The 22,273-nt window shown below is 36.7% G+C and overlaps 1 protein-coding gene across 1 annotated transcript; it reads right to left on the bottom strand.

The window, feature by feature from the left end:
• Positions 1–11,590: 11,590 nt before the first annotated feature.
• On the bottom strand, positions 11,591–14,062 carry LOC131316402 (uncharacterized; the record flags this gene model as incomplete). Its single annotated transcript, XM_058345752.1, has 2 exons — positions 13,898–14,062; positions 11,591–12,273 (listed from the first exon to the last, which is right to left on the bottom strand). A coding segment is annotated over exon 2 (675 nt), but the record flags the coding sequence as incomplete, so codon positions are not given.
• Between the last annotated feature and the right edge of the window lie 8,211 nt (positions 14,063–22,273).

The raw sequence follows: 22,273 nt of genomic DNA, 5'->3' as shown, positions 1-22,273 counted from the left end.
ATTGCATCGATACTTGATTTGAATGCTAGATTGGACCCTAGAGACATGGGGTGGTATTGCGAAATAGAATTCATCTAGACGATGCTAGGTAATGGATAAACTGGAAAGTTTTTATTTTTAGATTGCCTGCAGGCGGATTTTGGTGATTGTGATGAGATTTGTGATGAAAATAAAACTGGCGGGTGCCTAGTGATAAATTGATAGACTGGCAGGTGTCCAATGATGAAAATAAAACCGGCGGGTGTCCAGTGATAAATTGATAGACTGGTGGGTGTCCAGTGATGAAAATAAAACTGGCAGGTGTCCAGTGATAAATTGATATACTGGCGGGTGTCCAGTGATGAATTGATAGACTGGCGGGAGTCCAGTGATGATTGTGTAGTGATTTGTGAAGTGGTATATAAGATAGGCGAACCCTAATTGTGATTCAGGCATGATAAGCTTTCCCTTGTTGTAGTTATTGGGATGCATACTTGGTACATAACTTAGGTGTATCTGCGACAGCAAAGGGAAGTGATCTCATGGGATCGAGCATGGCTAGCGGTTGGAGAGGAAAGATCTCGTGGAGGGATCTTAGATCACACAAAGGGATAATGGATAGTAATAAATCAATTTATGTGAAAAATCTCTGTTTTACTTCTTCGTACTATATTTATCCTGCTGCTTGCTAACTGTAAAGTAAGAGGGGTAGTTGGGTTGGATTATGCTATGGGGTGAACTCTTTCACTCAGGTACGGATTGCCTGGCTTCCGTGCCAGATTTTGCAGAAAATCAGGAAGAGACTCAGAATCTCGAAAGTGAACAATTCTATGCAGAGGAGAATCCAGAGGTGGGAGTCTAGCCAGAATATACTTGGGATCCGTATCAAACCTAGAAGACGGCTCGATTATTTTGTTTAGTTTATTACTACAAAGATAAATTTCAGTATTTCTACTATGGTTTGTAATAAATGAATCTTTAGGATGAATTATCCGTTTTGGATTTTGAATTTAAATTAAAGAATTTTCAAAAATTAATATTTAATGTCTTCGATTTTATTTCCAAAAATCGGGGCGTTACACAGACATCCCAAATGCCCAAACCAAACAAAATCCATTTAGAAGTTGCCTTAGAAATTTTTGTGGAAGTTAAGGCAAGTGTGTTCTCCATGATAAGTCCTGATTTTGAATGTGGTATCATATGGTAAAGGAGATGCATGAATTATCCACTTACAACCAAGGGCAGCACAATGGCATGTGATCCTACTCTTCTCATTCTTAACCCTAACAATTTTACATTCTTTTTGGATTGTGTACTCCTTCAAAGCTTTTCTAAACTTGTCAACATTCTCAAATAGCAATCTCTCCTTCAATATGATTTTCCCATCATCACCATCAACATGAAACTCTTGCCTGAATTTGCTAATGTCAACGTAATTCTTTTGTTTCTTTCCCTCCTCATCACTAGAGTCTCTCCCATCTCATAACTAGAAAATTCATCACTATTGTTGTGAGAATCCTCATTAGTAGAGGCGAAGCTATAATCCTAATCACCATGTTCAAACTAATCACTATCGTTAATGAAATCATCACTAGTATCACTAGCATCCTCATCACTGTCCAAACTTGTAAGATAGTCATAATGCTCGTGTCTTGTGACATTATTATACTTCATAACACTCTTAAACTGACCAACAGTATTATCCTCACCAACATTACTAACACCCTCAATTCTCTGAACATTAACAGCTTCTTTGGTAAGATCCTCACCTGCATCATTTGTATCACCTAGATCAATTACTTCATTCCTAACACCCTCATCTCCTACTAGCTCAAGTGTTCCACCATCTTCACCCACATGAACTGTAACACCCGTTCCGAGCATGCACGTGCATCGCATATGACATTTAATTTTATGTTGCATAGGTCATGCTAATTGTTACACGTGTTGTGTTATCGTTCACATATCATTCATAAATTGTTTAGCGATACATGATTAAGTTTGAGGGTTTAATTAAGTTAATTAAAAAGGGATTGGTCTTGGTAGGGAGAATGAAGGGTTAAGATGAGTTTTGACCTATTAGAACCCATACACCCAACCTCATGGGATAATTATTCCCTAATAAACCTTCTACGGTGTTCTACACCATTCCACCCCTCCATCGTTTTATTTTGTATCACGGAGAGAGAGAGAGAGAGAGAGAGAGAGAGAGAGAGAGAGGAGAAGAAGAAGAAGAAGAAAAAGAAGAAGGGGAAAGAATTGGGAAAATTAATTGAAGGTAAACCCTATCTTATACCTAAATTATGTTTTGGGTATTGATCAAACTTGTTTATACCTGCATATTCATGCAATTTAAACCCTAATCAGGTTATAGGAGAATGGATTTTGTGTAGTTAAAGTAGTTTAGAACAAAAATTGCTTGGTTTGGAATTCTGCAGAATTGGAGAATTCATGTTTGCCTGATTTTTGGGGAATTTTATTGAGATAGTTCGAAAGTTCTGAAATTTATAGGAATTTTTCTGAGAGTTCCTTTATGAGTTTTCTATCTACAGTAAAAATTTCAGAATCTAGTTCAAAGTGTTGAGCTCTATAGAAATTTTTTTAACCTAGCATCACTCAAATCGGAATTGAGCAGTCAGCACCGACACAAATTGGAAAAACAGTCATATCTCCTAGCTCGAGACTCGAAATCACATTCCGCTTGTTTTGCTAGAAACTAGACTTATAGAGCTTTCCAACGGTGCAACCCATGCGCTGTGGTTATGCCTGAGCAATAACAGATTTTCTGTTTAAGTTGACCAAAAATCTGTCTCTGCACCAGTTTTAGTATTTGTTAAGTTATAATCGCGAGGCCGTAGTAAGGTTACCCGAACTCCGTTTTTTATGAATGACCTGTCGATTCGAAGAGGAAGAAGTTTACTTTTCAATGGTTAAACTGTCTTTCTTCAATTCACGATTATGTTTCAGATACGGTCAGAACAGTACATGTTGGTCATGGTCTAAGCCTTATTCTTGGGAATTCTTGTATTAAATCTCATTGAATCATCTTTTGAGCATTGAAGCACATCACCCATCATTTTTATTGCATTGGTCTCATGCAGTATCATACTAGGGATGGAGATTGAAAAAAAAAGATCATATGCTAGACTGATTGATGCATTTTACTTGCATTTTAACATGAGTTGGTGTATGAAATATACTAAGTGTAGTGTCATTCATATTCTAGGATCGGAGGACGAGTCTCCACCTCAAGGTTGAGAAGGAGACGTTTTGCTTTTGTCTTTTGGATCTCTAAGGTGAGTGTGCTATTTCATTGAAGAGGCTAGCTAAAAATAAACTTATATTTTTTTTTTTGCAAATGATGGGAATTTTTGAGGTTGTGGATATGGATCAAGTTGCTTGAAACATGATTTTATTTCAAGAGCATGCCATAGTTGTATTATTGGTTGGAATTGTTTTCTTCTTGATGTACACAAGAAGGGTATAAATTGTCTGTTTGATGTACACAAACATGGTATAAATTGTTGGAATTACTCTGTTCACAGGGTCACGGTACCGTCATAACTCCTGGTTGCGAGGGAAGCAACCCTATGGTTTCTTGAAATATTGTTGCTTACTTAATGGTTTGTGAAAAATAGTATGTTTCTTGCTAATTATGATTAGAAGCATAACTCGATCCATGTTTGTTTGTGTAAATTGTTTTATGCTTTCCGCTTGAATGAAGTAGTAACACTCACAATCCTTTCAAGTAATTGAAGTAGAGTTTTGGTCCACTACTGGTCTGACAGGCTGTAGGAGCGAGAATGAGGGTCGACTTGGTGTTCTCTTGGCATAGTTCATATTTTGACATAATTTTTTGGAGAGTTGTAGTAACATTTGTGAATGCAACTCATCTTGCAAAGTTCTCTTGTAAATTTTATTTTGGAAGCCGGTTGTAATATACTTAATTGACATTGTCTTGCGTTTATGGAATGAATTTCATTAAGGTTGATATTAAGCTTTCATTAAGACTGATTATGTTAATCCTTCTAGAGCGGTTCGTTACATGAACAATCAATTCAATTTGACAGGTTCTAGAGTTTAACCTAAACATATCAAGAACAACTAGATCACAACCTAAAACCATGGCTTCATTAAACTCAGGGATTTTGATTTTCAATGTGATCGTACAACCACTCTCACATGGGACAGTAGACAAACTCCTTTCAGCAACATCGTCCAATAGATCAATGTAGGTATAACTTAAAGGGTCCACGTTTTCAATCGTTGAAACTAGGGGTGTTTCAAAACCAACCGGACCACAAAAATCGAAAAAACCTACCGATCGGTTCAGGGTTTGGTTGGGTTGGCACCAGAAATTTTTCGGTTCGGGGTGGACCGAACTGAACCAAACCTAGTTCGATTCGGTCTCGGTTATGTAAAATTACGGACCGAACCGAAGTTTGTTTATATATATATATATATATATATATATATATATATTTACATTGATATGAAAGGGAGAAGAAAACAGACAGTTTTTTCTTTTTCCCAAAATTGTTGTACACATGCATGTCCTTCTCCCACTTGTCGTACAAGTAGCAATGCACCGAACCATGTCCTTTAAAAAATTTAAAACATCTTGTCAAACACAATCTAGGAGTATAATTATATTGTGTATATATATATATAGCTGGCAGTTGACCCGTGTCATTTCTTTTGCTTATTTACTAGTATTATAGTACTCCCTCCGTCGCAAATTGTTTGTCCGGTCCGCAAAACGATAACTTAAAAATAATGCAATTTTTTCAAGTAAAAATTCAAACTTTTTTCATAAATTAAAAATACTCATTGATATCTAGAAAGTTGTTGAATTTTTTTTTATTTTTTCTTGCAAAAATTGTATTATTTTTTACACTCCGTTTTGCGGACCGGACAATTATTTTGGGACGGAGGGAGTAATATATATATATATATATATGTAACGACCCGGATTTTTGACCTAATTTTTTTTAATACAAATTTATATTGTTAAATTTCTAATTCAATAATTAATTAGATTGAATAATTAAAATATATTATTACGTGTACAATTGATATTATTTGCGCTATTGTTTAAGATATATATTTAAACTTTAGATATACAAGAAATTAAGAATTCATATTCATCTCTTATCTTTCCTATCTAAATCCTAACTAGAATTTTATTCAAATTAACTCTCCATTTCTCTCTCTCTCTCTCATCATATACATATATGCGTCCACATACATTAGATTAAAGAAAACCTCACCAAATGTGGCACTTGTCATCTATCTCTCTTATCATTATCAGTATCTCTCTCATTCACTCTCCTTCCCCATTCTACCACTTCCACACTTATCCTCTCACATTCTCACTACCTTATTCTCTCCCATTATACATACCCACATAAATTTGAAAATTGAACACCAGTATATTATTTCATTCTTAATTCTAATATTGAGTCTAAAATAGAGAGAGAGAGAGAGACGAATTTCTACATAAAATCCCTCCGTACATCATATTCAGGTTCTCAATCAACCACTACATCACCAAGAATCTACAAACCACCTTCCAATTAGCCTCGAGTCCCCTGCTGCCGCCGCCGTCTTTTTCATTTTACCGAAATCGTCTGCAAACTAGTACCCGCTCTTTCGGCCGGATTTAAGGTAGAATAATTGCTTCCCTTTTTTCTCCTAAGTATTAAATAATTTCTATATGATGAATTTGAAAAGTTATAATGGGATCTGTCATACCCGTGAATCAAATCAGAAGTACTCTGTTTCCTGAAAAATTGAAAACCGAAGGCTACTATAGCATGCACGTTTTTTCTTTTAAAGTGCGATATTATAAAATTGCAGTTTGCCCCCTGAATATACTTTAGTTCTCAATTTGAACCTAAACTATGTCGTTGATTTATTTTTAGTAGAATAAGCGCATGTTATAATTAATTAATTTACTTGTTCAACGAATCTTAAGGGCATCGGTCCAATCATAAAATATTGTGTGTTTACTTACTCGCACAATATTATTTGATATGTACTTTTTATCTCATTGAAATGTATTATGTTATGAATCAAGCTGTTGTATCATGTTGTTCGTGTTGGAATGGGCTTGGGTTCATGGGTGGTTTCGAGTAGTGAACAAGTAGACGTGGTTAAGTAAAGGATAAAATGGTAAAGTTGATTAAGGATGTTGGGTGCCGGTAAAGGACCCTGGTACGGTAAAGTACCTTTAGTTGAGTTGGGGAACGGTAAAAGACCCCGAGTACGGTAAAGTACTCAGAGTGTGTGGAGGACGGTAAAGGACTCCGGGTACAGTATTTGGGATACGGTAAAGGATCCTAAATACGGTACAGTACCCAGTGTGTGTGTGGAGGACGGTAAAGGACTCCGGGTACAGTATTTGGGATACGGTAAAGGATCCTAAATACGGTACAGTACCTAGTGTGTGTGTGGAGAACGATAAAAGACTCCGGGTACTATATTTTGGAAAACGGTAAAGGATCCTTGAATATGGTCTAGTACCCAGTGTGTAGATTAGGGGTATGGTAAAGTACCCAGTGTGTAGAGTTGGGAGACGGTAAAGGATCTTGACAATGAGATAGTGCGACCGCTAATGCCGAGTTATCATGGTGAGCTGTTCCTTTATTTTGGTTGTAAGCGAATCTAGACTGGATACATAATTTAGTAGTATTCGCTTAGAACCCTGGTGCAGGACAAATAAAGGGAGAGTTATTCCATGAGACGGTCAAAGTTAGTGGATATGGGAGGAAAGGACTTTGTGGAGAGGATTCTTAGATTTCATGTAAGATAATGGATAGTAAAGGAAAGGGCGATGTGTTATTATTCTGTACCTTCTATGAATTGATATATTGTTGATATGCTAAATGAAGAGTAAGGGGTTGGTAGGATTAGGATTATTCTACTGGGTGAATTATTACTCACGGATACGTTTGTATCCTGGTAAATTGTTTGCTTCGGTGATCAATTTGCCAGAGGGTGCAGGGTTCAATGTGTTGGGAAACCGAATCCCCAAGATCCAGTAATGACGCTTACAGATTAGACAACAAAAATTGTAAAACCCTATAAAGCGGAATTAGGGTTCTACCTCAACTCCCTGCGACACGAACGCTGGTTGAACTTGTTATAGCACGTCTTGCTATAAACCACGAATACTGCTCGACCGTACCTTACGATCTTCTATCGTATTCCCTGCACGTCTAGAACATGAACCAAGTGTGGACTCTTTCGTGATCAGTTTGCTCTCTCTAAACCTGCCTCTATTTACTGAATTTCAGAAAAACATTCATCCTGACCTAAAGAGCATAACGTGTATATATAGGGCTACGATACGGACCTAAGGAGTAATAAGTCTGGGCTCCCAGTGTAAATAAGAAAACTTAATCCTACCAGGATTCTATTTCTTATTTCACTAATTATAATTCACCCAACTACAGAATTATAATTGCACTCCCGTCCTTATCTCAGTTATATTACGAGCTCCATGATATTAAATACTTATTAATCTCCCTATGTTAAGATTACAGATACCCATTGATTAAAATAAATTACTAACAATCTCTCACTTAATCAACATCTTAACTTGAGACTATCCGCTTAACTTATTCGATATGTCGGATACAAATATCCACCTGCAGGGTTTGACATAATCGAAACTTATAAGTTTACTCAAGGGGTATCATCAATCCCTATCGGGACGTGGATTTCATTAATAATTAATAGTTGTCATATACATAATGTTGCTACCCAACTCACCGAGACTATTGACCGTATAAAGATCTCACTCTTTAATGAATCAAAGTCAACAATATTAAATATATACTTCTAATAATTATCTTTGGATTAAGAGCATAAGCATTCATAATAACCATGAGATTCCAATTGTCTTATAAAGTTAGTATAAAAACAATTACCTCAATATGGTCCCGTTCAATACACACAAAGTATACTAGCACAATGAGTTGGAATTAATACCATTCCCTGTAGTCAAGAAAAACCTACTAAAATATTGTGCTATAGTCCTACCGATAGTGTGTCAAATTCCATCTAAGACTGTGAACCATAACTTATATTCCACAAGAACCGATGATCCAATCTTTTGTGTGTAAGCCGTACTCTACACACTGGATTATCTACTATGTAGAATAAAAGACACACATGCACAACATACAAAAATATCATGCAAATATTGCCCATAAAAGATTCTCATCAAAAATGGATAAAACTGATTAATAATTAAATATTAATCCATCATATAAAAACATAACTTTTACATAATCTCCTAACAAACTCCCACTAAGACTCAAAACAATACTGCCATGCACCTCACTCTCATTCCCTCTACGTGACTATCAAAAGTCTTAGCTGGTAAGCTCTTCGTAAAAGGATCTGCTAGGTTATTCGCTGATGCAATCTTGGTCACAGCAACATCACCTCTCTGTACGATCTCTCGAATCAGATGATACTTACGCTCAATGTGTTTGCCCTTCTTGTGAGTCCTTGGCTCCTTCGAATTAGCAACTACACCGCTATTGTCACAATAGAGTGTAATGGCTGATTGCACTGAAGGGACCACTTCCAGATCCAACAAAAAATTTCTAAGCCAAACAGCCTCCTTGGTTGCTTCAGAAGCTGCCACATACTCTGCCTCCATGGTAGAATCAGCAATGCAAGATTGTTTGATACTCCTCCAACTTATGGCTCCACCTCCCAAGGTAAACACATATCCTGAGGTAGACTTTCTGGAATCCCTATCTGACATGAAGTCTGAGTCTGTGTACCCATGAGGTACTAGACTATCTGACTGGAACACCAACATATGATCTCTAGTTCTTTTCAGATACTTGAGTGTATGTTTCACTGCAGTCCAATGTTCTTACCCTGGATTAGACTGAAATCTGCTAACCATGCCAACGGCAAGGCAAATATCAGGTCTAGTACACAACATAGCATACATAAGGTTTCCTACTACCGAGGCATAAGGAACTGCCTTCATTTTCTCCATCTCTTTAGGTGTTTTAGGACACTGATCCTTGAATAGATTGATTCCATGTCTAAAAGGGAGGAACCCTTTCTTGGAATCTTGCATGCTAAAACGGGCTAGAATGACATTGATATAAGTAGCTTGTGATAAGCCCAACATCCTATTCTTGCGATCTCGTATAAGCTTAATCCCTAGGATGTGACCAGCTTCTCCCAAGTCCTTCATTTTGAATTGGCCGGATAACCACACTTTCACTGAAGATAACACTCCCACATCGTTTCTGATGAGCAGGATATCATCGACATATAGTACTAGAAACACTACAACTTTTTCGTTGCGCTTCTTGTACACACATGACTCATCCGGACATTGATCAAAACCAAAAGACTTGATTGCTTGATCAAAACGAATGTTCCAAGATCTAGATGCCTGCTTAAGCCCATAAATAGACTTCTTAAGCTTGCACAACATGTGCTCTTGACCTTTTGCTATGAATCCATCTGGTTGCACCATATAGATACACTCATCCAGATTTCCATTAAGGAACACGGTCTTTACATCCATTTGCCAAATCTCGTAATCGAGATGAGCCGCAATGGATAAGAGAATCCGAATGGACTTAAGCATGGCTACTGGCGAAAAAGTTTCCTCATAATCGATCCCTTCTTTCTGAGTATACCCTTTCGCAACAAGCCTAGCTTTGAAGGTATGCACCTTTCTGTCCGCCCCTCTCTTCTTCTTATAGATCCACTTGCACCTAATCGGTTTAATCCCTTCAGGTGGTTTTACAAGATCCCAGACCCGATTAGAGTACATAGACTCCATCTCTGATTTCATAGCCTTTTGCCAAAGTTTCACATATTTATCTTGAAGTGCCTCATTGTAGTTACAGGGTTCAGCATGTTGATCATCAGGGATCATTTCAAAAGACTCTCCCAACAACGTATACCGACTAGGTGGAACAGTAACCCTCCCACTACGACGAGGTACCGATGTGTCAATAGGTGCCTCTACAAATATCTCTTGTGGCATTTCCTCCTGCACTATTGGTGGTAAAGAAGTTTGTGCCCGTCTCTCTCCTCTCAATTCTTCTAGAACAATTTTACTTCTGGGTTTGTGGTCTATCACATAGTCCTCTTCTAAGAACCGGGCATTAGTGCTAACAATGACTTTCTTATCCGCAGGACTATAAAACAGTCCACCTCTCGTTCCTCTAGGGTACCCCACAAACAAGCAAACTTCTATTCTCGATTCCAATTTATCTGCGTTCCCATTCAGCACATGTGCTGGACTACCCCAAACCCGAACATGCTGGAGACTAGGTTTGCGCCCAGTCTATAGTTCTGTGGGTGTAGATGGTACTGACTTAGATGGTACCAAGTTAAGAATATACGCTGCTGTTTCTAGTGCATGTCCCCAAAACGAAATTGGTAAATCTGAATAACTCATCATTGATTTACCATATCCATAAGAGTCCTATTCCTTCTTTCTGCTACACCATTTTGTTGTGGCATACCTGGAGCTGACAATTGGGATGTAATCCCTTCAGCTGACAAGTAGTCCCTAAACTCTCCCAGGAGGTATTCACCACCACGATCAGATCGTAGTGTCTTGAGACATTTACCCAAACGCTTTTCTATTTCCGCCCTATACTCCCTGAATTTCTCAAAGCATTCGGACTTACGGCGCATCAAATAAATGTATCCATACCTTGAGTAATCGTCAATAAAAGTGACAAAGTACTCAAAACCACCTCTAGCTTGGACATTCATAGGCCCACACAAATCAGAGTGAACCAATTCTAATGGCTCTTTGGCTCTATATTCTTTTGCTGAAAAAGGCCTTTTGGTCATCTTACCTTCCAAACATGATTCACAGACTGGAAGTTCCTTAACTTCTTATGAACCTAAAGGTCCATCTCTAACCAGTCTAGAAATCCTATTCAGATTAATATGACCAAGACGTAAGTGCCAAAGATACGTTTGGTTCAATTTCGAAGGCTCTTTTCTCTTGCATGGTAAATTATTACTGTTATTCAATTAATGCAGTTGCACTGTAGGAAATATAGGATTTATAATGTAGAGATCATCCACCAATGAACCAGAACAGATAAAACGTTTATTTAACTTAATAACCACAGAGTCACTAAAATAAACCAAATATTCATCCTTTATTAACTTAGAAACTGAAACCAAGTTTCTTCTAAAAGTAGGAACATAAAGACAATTTCTCAAAATTAAACTCCTATTACTACTAAAATTTAAAAAAAATATTTCCTACTGCAACTGCTGCCGCTCTCGTAGCATTTCCCATATGTAGATAAATCTCCCCATCACTGAGTCTTCTGGTTTCCTGGAACCCCTGCAATGAATTGCAAACATGATTAGTGGCTCCCGTATCTACACACCAGGTACTGGTAGATAACACCGCTAAACATGATTCAACAACTAGTGAAATAGATTTACCTTGTTTGTTCACTATATTGAGAAAAATCGGACATTCCTTCTTCCAGTGTCCTTTCTGCTTGCAGTGAAAACACTTGCCCGTAGGCTTTTTCACTCCACCTTGAGGCGCATGAACTGCCTCCACATCCTTTTTCTGAGACTTATTTTGCTTCTTCTTGCCTTTCGGCTTAGAAGTAGAAGCCTTCTCTGCCACTAGCACTGATGGTGGTTTCTTCGCAACCAAAAGACCCTCAGCTGCTTGGAGTTCCTTAAGAAGTTCCGCCAAAGATAAATTCATTTTGTTCATAGAATAAGTCAAGCGAAACTGCTTAAAACTCTCAGACTGCAGTGAGTTGAGAACGAAATCGATCTGGGTTTCTCCATCAATTTCAGCTCCAAGGATCTCTAGTTCATTAAGAAGAGCTATCATCTTTAGAACATGATCCCTAACCGGGGTCCCTTCAACATGGGTGATGCTCACCAATTCTTTCATAGCAACTAGCCTTGCTGCCCGATTCTGATCCCCAAACATTTCTTTGAGGTTCAGCATCATATCAGAAGCAATTTCCATAGCTTGATGCTGATGTTGCAATATATTCGACATAGAAGCCAAAATATAACACCGCGCCATCTCATCAGCCTTAACCCAATCTTTATAAGGCTTTGCTTCCTGTTCTGTGGCATTTTCTTCAGGTATAGGAGGGCACGCCGTAGATAGCACATATTTGTGGCCCTCAGCAGTTAACACAATATTCAAATTTCTTTTCCAGTCAACATAGTTTGGTCCAGTAAGTTTATTTTCTTTGAGAATAATGGCAAGTGGATTGAAAGAGCCCATTTTTGAATCTGAGAATCAAATAACATAACAATCAATTATGAAGGGCAATAAAAATTTTGAATTTCATTTTAATATTGGTTCCCTCTACCACATGTTAAAAGAAAAACATTGGCAACCCTACACACCGTGAAGAGCATGCCTCGATGGGAAGTCTCTACTCTTTATCATTCATGTAGATAGGCACAACCTTTTAATTTTACTATCTAAACACTATACTGTGCCAAGCAAAATTAAATAGCCAATATAACTTCGGTCCTATAAATAATAATAGTGACTCAGATTGTGAGGATACTATTATTTACAGCTAAGTGTATACCATTACCTAGCTCCATGACCCATTGTTCCGTTATGAATTACCTCAGATGGTGTAGTAATTCACACAACAATCATCATAGACCTATCCTTTAAGGAAGTCTGTACCGATGAGGCCATAATTAATTTTGCCCGATGGGGGGGAAGGTTCTAAAACCATCACACAAAATTAATTACATCATCTACATACTAGTAATGGAGACCGTGGGATTTATAAAAATAAACTCCCTCTCCCACTTAGTTATTTAAAAAAAAATTTGTGAGGGTTATCAAAATTTTTAAGTTTGCAAAAAACGTGATCTGGGTCAAAAGCCATATATTACCATGTTGTCCCAATATGATAAACTATCACATATGCAAACAATCATAGAAACATGCATAAACATAATTTAGGAAACATAATAAAATATGCATCCCAACTATTATGGTCAAAGATGCAATCCTTGAGCAACAAGGAATCCTTCCAAACTTGAAATCCTTAAGCAATAAGGAGTCCTTCCAAACTTGAAATCCTTCGGCTATACTTGTGTAGAAGACTTAGATAGTTTGAATCAATCAAGAAAACCAAAATCCAACCGTGCTTAGGCAAGAAATTTCGGATTTAACATATTCCCGCGTAAACTGCACAGCCTTCAGTATTTTGGCCATATCTTCTTCATCTGACCTCCAATTGAAGTGATTCAAATTGGGTTGGATTCGAAATTCAATTATCTACAACTTTCGTGAAGAACAGATTTTCTGATTCCAATGTTTACTAGGTCGAAATAGCCCTGCAATCAGACCCTACGAATCTGGAAAAAAACTGTTGCGAGCCAAATAACTTGAATCTTTTGTATCTACCATCTTCGATCTCCGAATAACCATCGAATGCTATTACAATCGAAGAAACATACAAATATCGATCTTATGCCTCCATTGGAGTTCACATGCTACGTTAATTATTACAACCACGAAAAATAATCGTGGCACCCAATAAATAACACATGCTACGTTAATTATTACAACTACGAAAAATAATCGTGGTACCCAATAAATAACAATAACCACGAAAAAATTATCGTGGGATCCAATCACATAAAACCAATAAAAATCATGTGACCATAATAGCTGGGTAAGAACGCTGCAAAACAAGGGTTAGCACAGTTCTACGTTCTACCCTCTATAACCTACGGACAACATGGCATGTTTAATCCATACGCGTGATTGCAACCTGGCTCTGATACCACTGTTGGGAAACCGAATCCCCAAGACCCAGTAATGACGCGTACAAATTAGACAACAAAAATTGTAAAATCCTATAAAGCGGAATTAGGGTTCTACCTCAACTCCCTGCGACACGAACGCTGGTTGAACTTGTTATAGCACGTCTTGCTATAAACCACGAATACTGCTCGACCGTACCTTACGATCTTCTATCGTATTCCCTGCACGTCTAGAACACGAACCAAGTGTGGACTCTTTCGTGATCTGTTTGCTCTCTCTAAGCCTGCCTCCATTTACTGAATTTCAGAAAAACATTCATCCTGACCTAAAGAGCATAACGTGTATATATAGGGATACGATACGGACCTAAGGAGTAATAAGTCTGGGCTCCCAGTGTAAATAAGAAAACTTAATCCCACCAAGATTCTATTTCTTATTTCACTAATTATAATTCACCCCACTACAGAATTATAATTGCACTCCCGTCCTTATCTCAGTTATATTACGAGCTTCATGATATTAAATACTTATTAATCTTTCCATGTTAAGATTACAGATACCCGTTGATTAAAATAAATTACTAACACAATGGTGGAGCTGTTTGACACAGGAAGAATACCAAAAGCGGAGACCAAGTATGCTTGAGATCTGAATCAAGACTAGAGTTGCTCTGAAGATATTTAAATAACATGTTGGATTCTTTTTGTTGTATATTTTTTTTAATGTACATTTTGTATAACGACAAATAGGGGCCTAATAATTTATAAAATTCAGTATATTTTAAGGTTAATGCTTCCCAAAATTCCTTGAAAAATTGGGGCGTTACAATATAGCTGACCCCCACCTTCTCTCTCTTCTCTCTCTCATGGTTTCGCCGGAGAAGAAGCCAGAGTAGTCGCCGCAGAAGAGGCTGATCCTTCCATTTTGAGCTGACCGAAATTCCCGACCGGACCGATTCCACCCCGAACCGAACTTAACTTCCGTCGGGATCAATCCTGAAAAATTTCATCCCAAACCGATTCGGTCTGGGGAAAATCCACCCCGAACCGAAATCACCCCTAGTTGAAACAGTCCTTCTAAAATGCATAGTTATGTCAAAATATAGAGCATCCATAACTGAAAACAATAAACATGGAAAAATGTTTCAACATGGAAAGAAAATCACAAAATGATAACGTAAACCCTTAAGTATTCGAAACCCTAACTGAATTGACCAAATAAACCATAAGTGATTGGAAACCTTAATTGATTTAACCAATTTTTTCATGTAATGTAACACCAAATGCATTTCAAAGCTAAAAACCCTAATTGAATCTACCCCAAAATATGTTCGAAAATACTCAAATTGGCAAAGAAAAACACTTGATTTGAGAGACTGAGGCAGAAAATCGTACCTTCAAACAACGATTATAGAGGAAGCCGTTTTCACAACACCCCCGTTTATTTGTTTCTTCCAAATCGTAGGGTACCACTCTCTTCGTTCCTTCATTTTTTCATAGAAGGGGAGGTATCGATTTCAAACCTTAAGCCATTTTTCTCTTGCTTCAGATTTCTTAGTGATATAATTGATCATTACACTCCTCTGTCTCTCTCTCTTCTTCGCGCGTAAAGCATGTAGTACTTTTTAGGATTGGTGAAGATCATCACAACCCTATACGTGGTGGTTGGTAGTTGACGCACACAACCTTTTTCTCTTCTCCTTTTTATGTTTTGTTTATTCAGTATAATAGAATGGAAAAATGTATTTTCGCTTTCCCCGTTAAAGTCTATTAGTTCCTAACTCTGATAGGGGAGGTAAGTGCAATTTTAGAAAATTGGGGGAGGTGTTTGTATTTGTTAGAAACCTTAGGGGAGATAAGTGAAATTTTTTCAATTTTTGACAAATATGTAATACTAGTCTTGAAATTTTTTGTATTGATATAAATCTCTAATTCTATCATGTACATTGACAAGAAGATGATAAAAGAACACTAATATTTGTAATACTAGTAGGATTGAAGTTACTGAGTAAAAGACTTAATGAATACTTAATGAGTGTGTTCGAAGAACGCTATTTTAATTGGTTGAAGTTGTTTGATCAATTCGAAGCTGCCTCGAGAAACGAAGTTCAGTACATTATTTGTTTTTGCTTGGAGTGTCTCCATCTCTAGCAAAGTCTCTACCGGGAGTGTATCCTTCTCTGACCAAATGAACCTCAGTGTCGCCATTGTTAGTAAGTTATTTTAATCAAGGGGTATCTGTAATCTTAACGTGGGGAGATTAATAAGTATTTAATATCACAAAGGTCGTAATATAATTGAGATAATGACGGGAGTGCAATTATAATTTTGTAGTTGGGTGAATTATAATTAGTGAAATAAAAAATAGAATCCTGGTGGGATTAGGTTTTCTTATTTACACTAGGAGCCCAGACTTATTACTCCTTAGGTCCCTATCGTAGCCCTATATATACACGTTATGCTCTCTAGGTTAGATTGACGTTTTTCTATTATTCAGTAAATAGAGGCAGGCTTAGAGAGAGCAAACAGATCATGAAAGAGTCCACATTTGGTTCGTGTTCTAGACGTGCAGGGGATACGATAGAAGATCATAAGTTGCGGTCGAGCAGTATTCGTGGTTTATAGCAAGGCGTGCTATAACAAGTTCAACCAGCGTTCGTGTCGCAGGAAGTTGAGGTAGAACCCTAATTCTGCCTTGTAGGGTTTTACAATTTTTGTTGTCTAATCTGTACGCGTCATTACTGGGTCTTGAGAATCGTTTCCCAACAACCATCTATCAATTTTCGAGTTAGACTATCTATTAAACTATTCTTATTTCCAATACTGTGATCAATATATATGAAATGTAAACTGGCTTAAAGGAACCTATCATTGGAAGAGCTTGCATATTGTTAGTACTTATTTCTGAAACCTAGTTGGCCTTTACAACCTATTCTAATTAGGAATGACTAAGGTATTAATAATACTCAGAATTTTGTATTATCAATAATTACGGCAAATAGTTCTTTTTTTACCATAATAACATTATATTGTAGGATAATTGCATTCTACATAGAGGTATAACTGTCACTTGCTCTGCTTGTTTGAAATCGGGCCGCCTTCATAAGGTGATGAGGTTCAAGCTATTAAGTTCAATTGTGGTGGCTATTTCATGTTCCATTCACCTGGAGATTGTCCATGTAAAAAATATAAAAAATTAGCCTTAGGTCCACTATAAGGAACTTGAAGAGTCTCTAGTCCACCTCCTAAATTAATAAAGTCTCTAGTCCATTTTTAATATTTTATAGTAGGCCCAGTCCACTCCATTTCAATTTAATACTGATACCCTCCTGCCACATCATCGCCGAGAAGTTGACCAACGCCGAAAAATTGGCCGGCTCCGGAAAGTTTCCCAGAAAATTTAGGCATTTTCATATGGTTCTAAGGTGTACTTAGTTTCATAGGATTTTAGTTGCTTAGGCACTTTCATAGGGTTTTAGGGTGCACTTAGTTTCATAGGGTTTTGGTGGTTTAGACACTTTCATAAGATTTTAGTGGTTTAGGCATTTTTATATAGTTTTAGTGGTTTAGGTACCCCGCGAGCTTTTCGGTGAACTTTTCAGTGGTGATAGGGGGGGGGGGGGGGGGGGGGGGGGGGGGGGGGGGGGGGTTGTTGGTGGTGGACTTATCATTAAATCTCACTAAAAAATAGTAGAATTAAGATCTATACATCCGACTCCAAGTGGACAAAGAAGAAATAGTCCTTCATTATTAAAGGATACAAAGAAGGAACCAATAAATGTGGCAATTTTAACCCAACCCATGAACCCACCCACACCCATCCAAATCCGCCCCCATTGTATTACTAGAAATTTTCCGTGCCTAAAAGCACTTGACATTAAAAACAAATTTTCTTAATTATTTTTTAAGAAAAATGAATACAAATTGTTGTAAAAGATTTAGAAACCTAGTGACCTTCTAAGACAATAATCTTTTGGAGGCTTTGTTTTGGGTTATCAATAATTTAGTTTCAAGCAAACCAAATCGTTTTTTTTTTTTTTGTATATTTTATTTTGGGCAGCCCATTAAAGGATTCTTTATTTGTTATTTTTTGCAAAACGTATTCTTGAGGGAGAGGAAGAAAGCCACTAGTCGAAATTAAGAACATGAAAGTTATAAAGATCAGAGACGTAGGGAGGTTCATCCGCCATTAGATTTATTGACAGAGAAAATAGACGGCTATGATTTATTAAAAAGTTTAGTTGCATCTTAGCCCTTAAATTAAAATGAAAAGTTGAATTTATACATTGGTTTTTGGCAGAAGTGTCATATAGATTTCCTATATTTTTCTATATGAATCTTGATAGATTCCAATTGGTTCTATTACACAAAATTTATAAATCTTAAATAACATTATACATTGAAATATGTGGCTAATTTAAAAATAACAAGTCAATCAAAAAGGAAAATCTCAAATATTCAAGTTTTTTATTTGAAAAATCATCCTTGCCGTCGGATTGATTGAATATGAAAAATAGACAGCTGTAATTTATAAATTAGTCGCATCTTAGCCATAGGATTAGAAATAAAGGGTTGAATTTATAGGAAATCCAAAAACCGTCTTATTATATCATATAGGTATTCAGGCTTTTTGTTTGGAAAATCATCCTAGACGTTGGACTGATTGAATATCGAAATAGACGGATGTTATTTATAAAAAAGTTTTTAGTCACATCTTAACTAGAGGATTATAAATAAAGGGTTGGATTTATATGGAATTCACAAACTGTCTTATTTTATTATATAGATATGAAGCTTGAAAAATATATAACGGATCTTGTTTGACAGATCATAATTGCTTCTGCTATACAAAATTTAGAAAATCTTAAAAAACATTATACATTGTAAGATATGACTAATTCAAAAATAGCAAGTCCAAGAAAAAAGAAATTATTAACTTTTGATTACTTTAGTTCAAGAATGGCATTAGAAGGCGTTTGGCTATGGTGCTCCCAGACGGTTTTGGAAGCACCATACTCCCATTAAATCTGAACCATAGGATGTAATTCCTTTAATCCTAGCCATTCATCAAATCACCTGAATGTAATTCATCTCCCACCTTTCTTTCTCTCACTACCTCCTATCCACCTCCACAGCTCTAAACGCCTCCCTCTCTCTCTCTCTATCTCTCTCTCTCTCTCTCTCTCTCTCTGCACAGTCAATGGAAACCCTTACCACTCTTCTACCTCTATACCTCCATAGCCCCTAAGCAAATGACGAACCTTCTCTCGTCCTCAACAGTCAGTCACAACGAAAAGCCCTCTCCATTGTGTGAGGTATTTCTCTCTCTCACTCTCTCTAACACATAACCACCACTACAATACACAAACACCCCTACACATAGGGTTTTGTGGGTTCTCTGGAACAGAAAACCAAAAGACAAAATCTAGAAGCATCAAATGCTTGGTAACTTACAGGGGGTAATATCGTTACAGAATATACGCGAAGATATGCAACAATATCTGCATTTCTAAGTTACCAGTTGCATCAAAGGTTCCCCTTACTTTGGTTGAGGTGATGCAACCCTCCCCTAACAGTTTTTTTTTTTTTGTTGCTAAGCTTTGACGTGGGTTTGTTGGCTTGTTTTGTTTTAACTTGGGTTTGTGGGTTCTCCTATGAATTGATTTGTATTATTTTAGTTGAAAAACTAGATCTGTACATGATTGGCTCAAGCTTCCACACATTTCATTATAGTCTGCAATTGAAAATTTCAATTGTTTAGTTTGTTTGACCTGGGGTTGTGGATTTTGCTTTCTTTAATCATTGTACCTCGAAAGTGTTTTGTGGTTTGCTCTGTAGATAGGGATTGAATAAGGTTAAGAGAACAATGTAGGGATAATGACAGACATGAGGGTCTCCCAAGTTTGATCACATGTTTTGGTCTTTTAATTTGGCCAACAATCATCTCATAAAATAACTTATAAATATTGGAAAACCCTACATGATTCTTTACTCCTAGAGAGTTTGTTAACATTTAAAAACTCTACATGTACCTATACTTAGAAGTATAGGCCATTTCCATCAAGTAGATTCTGCTGTGCATATAGAAATACATAAGATGTATGCTGATTCAAATTAGTGTGTGAGAATTGTTGGGTAGCTTGATATGGTACACAATTAGATAGTCTTTGGTCTTCGATTTTAGAGATTCATAGAGACAATTTTTTTTTTTCTAGAGGTTTAGATGGGAGTTGTCTTTGCAAAATTATGTAGTGAGATAGGAAAAAGAAAGATGGTGTCAGACATACTTTCCAAAGGAAATACTAGGTAATCCAGAAAGTGTGTCATGAAAGAAAAGTGTTATGAAAAATATCTAGCATGCTGTTCAAAAAAAAAAAAAAGAAGAAAAAAAATCTCTAGCATTAAACCTGATGAGGAATAAGTGACGAATGGTAAATTGCACCAGACATTGTTCACTATGCAATACTATGATCTTCCTGGTGAGAGGATAAATTGCTGATTTAAGTGCTCGGGTAAGGGTTTTCATTGGTTGAAAAAGATTCGAGTGCGTCCGTGAAAATTTACTAAAAGCATTATCTGCTCATGTAGTTATTCACCACCTCCACTTGAAATCAACATGGGATTAATGATTAGTGTAGAAAGGTTTGGGTTTTGAGGATGTTGGTTGACTAGACTAGCAAGGTGTTTGGTCCTCACAATGTTGGTCTGATGGGACTGAATCCAAGTTGAATTGGCTTTAGTAAGGAATTTGTATCTCTATTGTGAAGCTCAGAACGAAAGAGTTGTTAACAGTTAGCTTTACTTTAGCTCTAGCCATTTTCGGTCTGACGGTCCTACGCTTCTAAACTAATTACCATTAAGATCCTCGTGTTGGGTTTATGAAGCTTGATTCAGTTTTGTTTTCCACTTATTACTGTTTCATTCATAGCACTAACTGTCAATCTTTTATTTAACAGGTCTATTTGTTTTAACGAAGTCAAATGGTTAAGAAAGGCCATAATGTTGTTCCGAAGCATTCTTGTAATGGATGGATATATTACTTGTATGTCTTTTTGAAACTTTGAGCATCTTTTAATGCCCACAATTTACGATATTCAATTTGATGTACAATATTTTTTTGTAGCAAAGAACAGTCCAAGATGACTAAGAAGGGTTCATCAGACCGAATGGTAACTATACAATTTTTGTTGTAGTTGTGTTTACATACATGTGGATTGTCAATGTATGTTACTAGGATTTATACTCTTTCAATAATTGTAGAAAATGAGTGAAATTTGTGCAAAGTGGAAAGCTTTAAGAGACAAGGCTAAACAAAAGTACATAGAAAAGTTTAAGCTAAGTTCCGAAGAATACAAAGAGCAAAAAGTTAAGGTTGATCCTCAAGAAGACTCAAAGGTACAAATATTCAGTTTTTTAGCATTTACGTTTATGCATATAATTTCCATTTTTATTTGATTGTGAATTTGATTAAAGTTGTTAATGTTGTGTTTAGGAAATTTTTACTACAAGAACTCAACATAAGACGGCATGTGATATTATACACAATCTTCAACCGCAACAAGTAAAGTTTGTAAAGGCAATGAAATTTGGAGGTCTTTTGCATTTGAAATGTACCAGGCTAGATAGAAAATCTATGAGCGGTTGGTTCGTAAATTTGATCATGTATCACTTTGTTTATATGTGCAAGGTAAGAGCCCCATAATTACACCATTAGATGTGCACCACATACTGGGATTGCCATGTGAAGGTAAAAGGGTGATTCTTAAAGGAAACCTTTCTGAAATACTTTCCTTGTGTGAGACATATTGTGTGGGTGATTAAGGTTCAATTCTGTTGCGTCATTTGGAAAATATTTAAGGAACACGAAAAACGACGATGATAATTTCAAGGTTGGATTTGTATTGTTCATTATAGGGGTTGTTCTATGTCCAACATCGGAGTTGGGAGTCAATCGACGTTTTCTACATGCAGTAAAGGACGTGTCTTCATTGAGTGAATTAAATTGAAGCCAATTTGTGCTTGACTTTTTGGCCAAAGGCATACCAAAATATCAGGACAATGGATGAAAAGTGATATGTGGCTGTGTATTGTTTCTAATGGTACATCTCTTAACGTTATGTTTCACATCAAAGTACTTGCTTCATTGTAGAAATGATTATGTATCGTATTCTTTTTTTTCTCTACAGTTGTTCTATTTTGAACATTGCATGCCGGCCAAAGATTTCATTTCCCCTTGTGCATGTTGGCCCTCACCTCGTCTCTTACATTGGGGAGATGAGGAGATTAGAGATATGATACATTGGCTTGATCAAAGTAATTCTCGAAAGGTAATCTTGGTATTTTTTGATTAATTAGTTTCGTTTCATCTTTTTAAGCGTCTATTTACATAGTAAATGCTAAATATATATAATTATTTTTTCAAGATCAAAATCATTATCGATGATGGATTTGGCAAGAGGGAGTGAGCTGTAGATCAAGGAATGAAGATTGGCCA

This window comes from Rhododendron vialii, chromosome 2a (assembly GCF_030253575.1).
Source record: "Rhododendron vialii isolate Sample 1 chromosome 2a, ASM3025357v1".
Classification (NCBI taxonomy): domain Eukaryota; kingdom Viridiplantae; phylum Streptophyta; class Magnoliopsida; order Ericales; family Ericaceae; genus Rhododendron; species Rhododendron vialii.
This window is presented reverse-complemented; position numbering and strand designations above follow the sequence as displayed.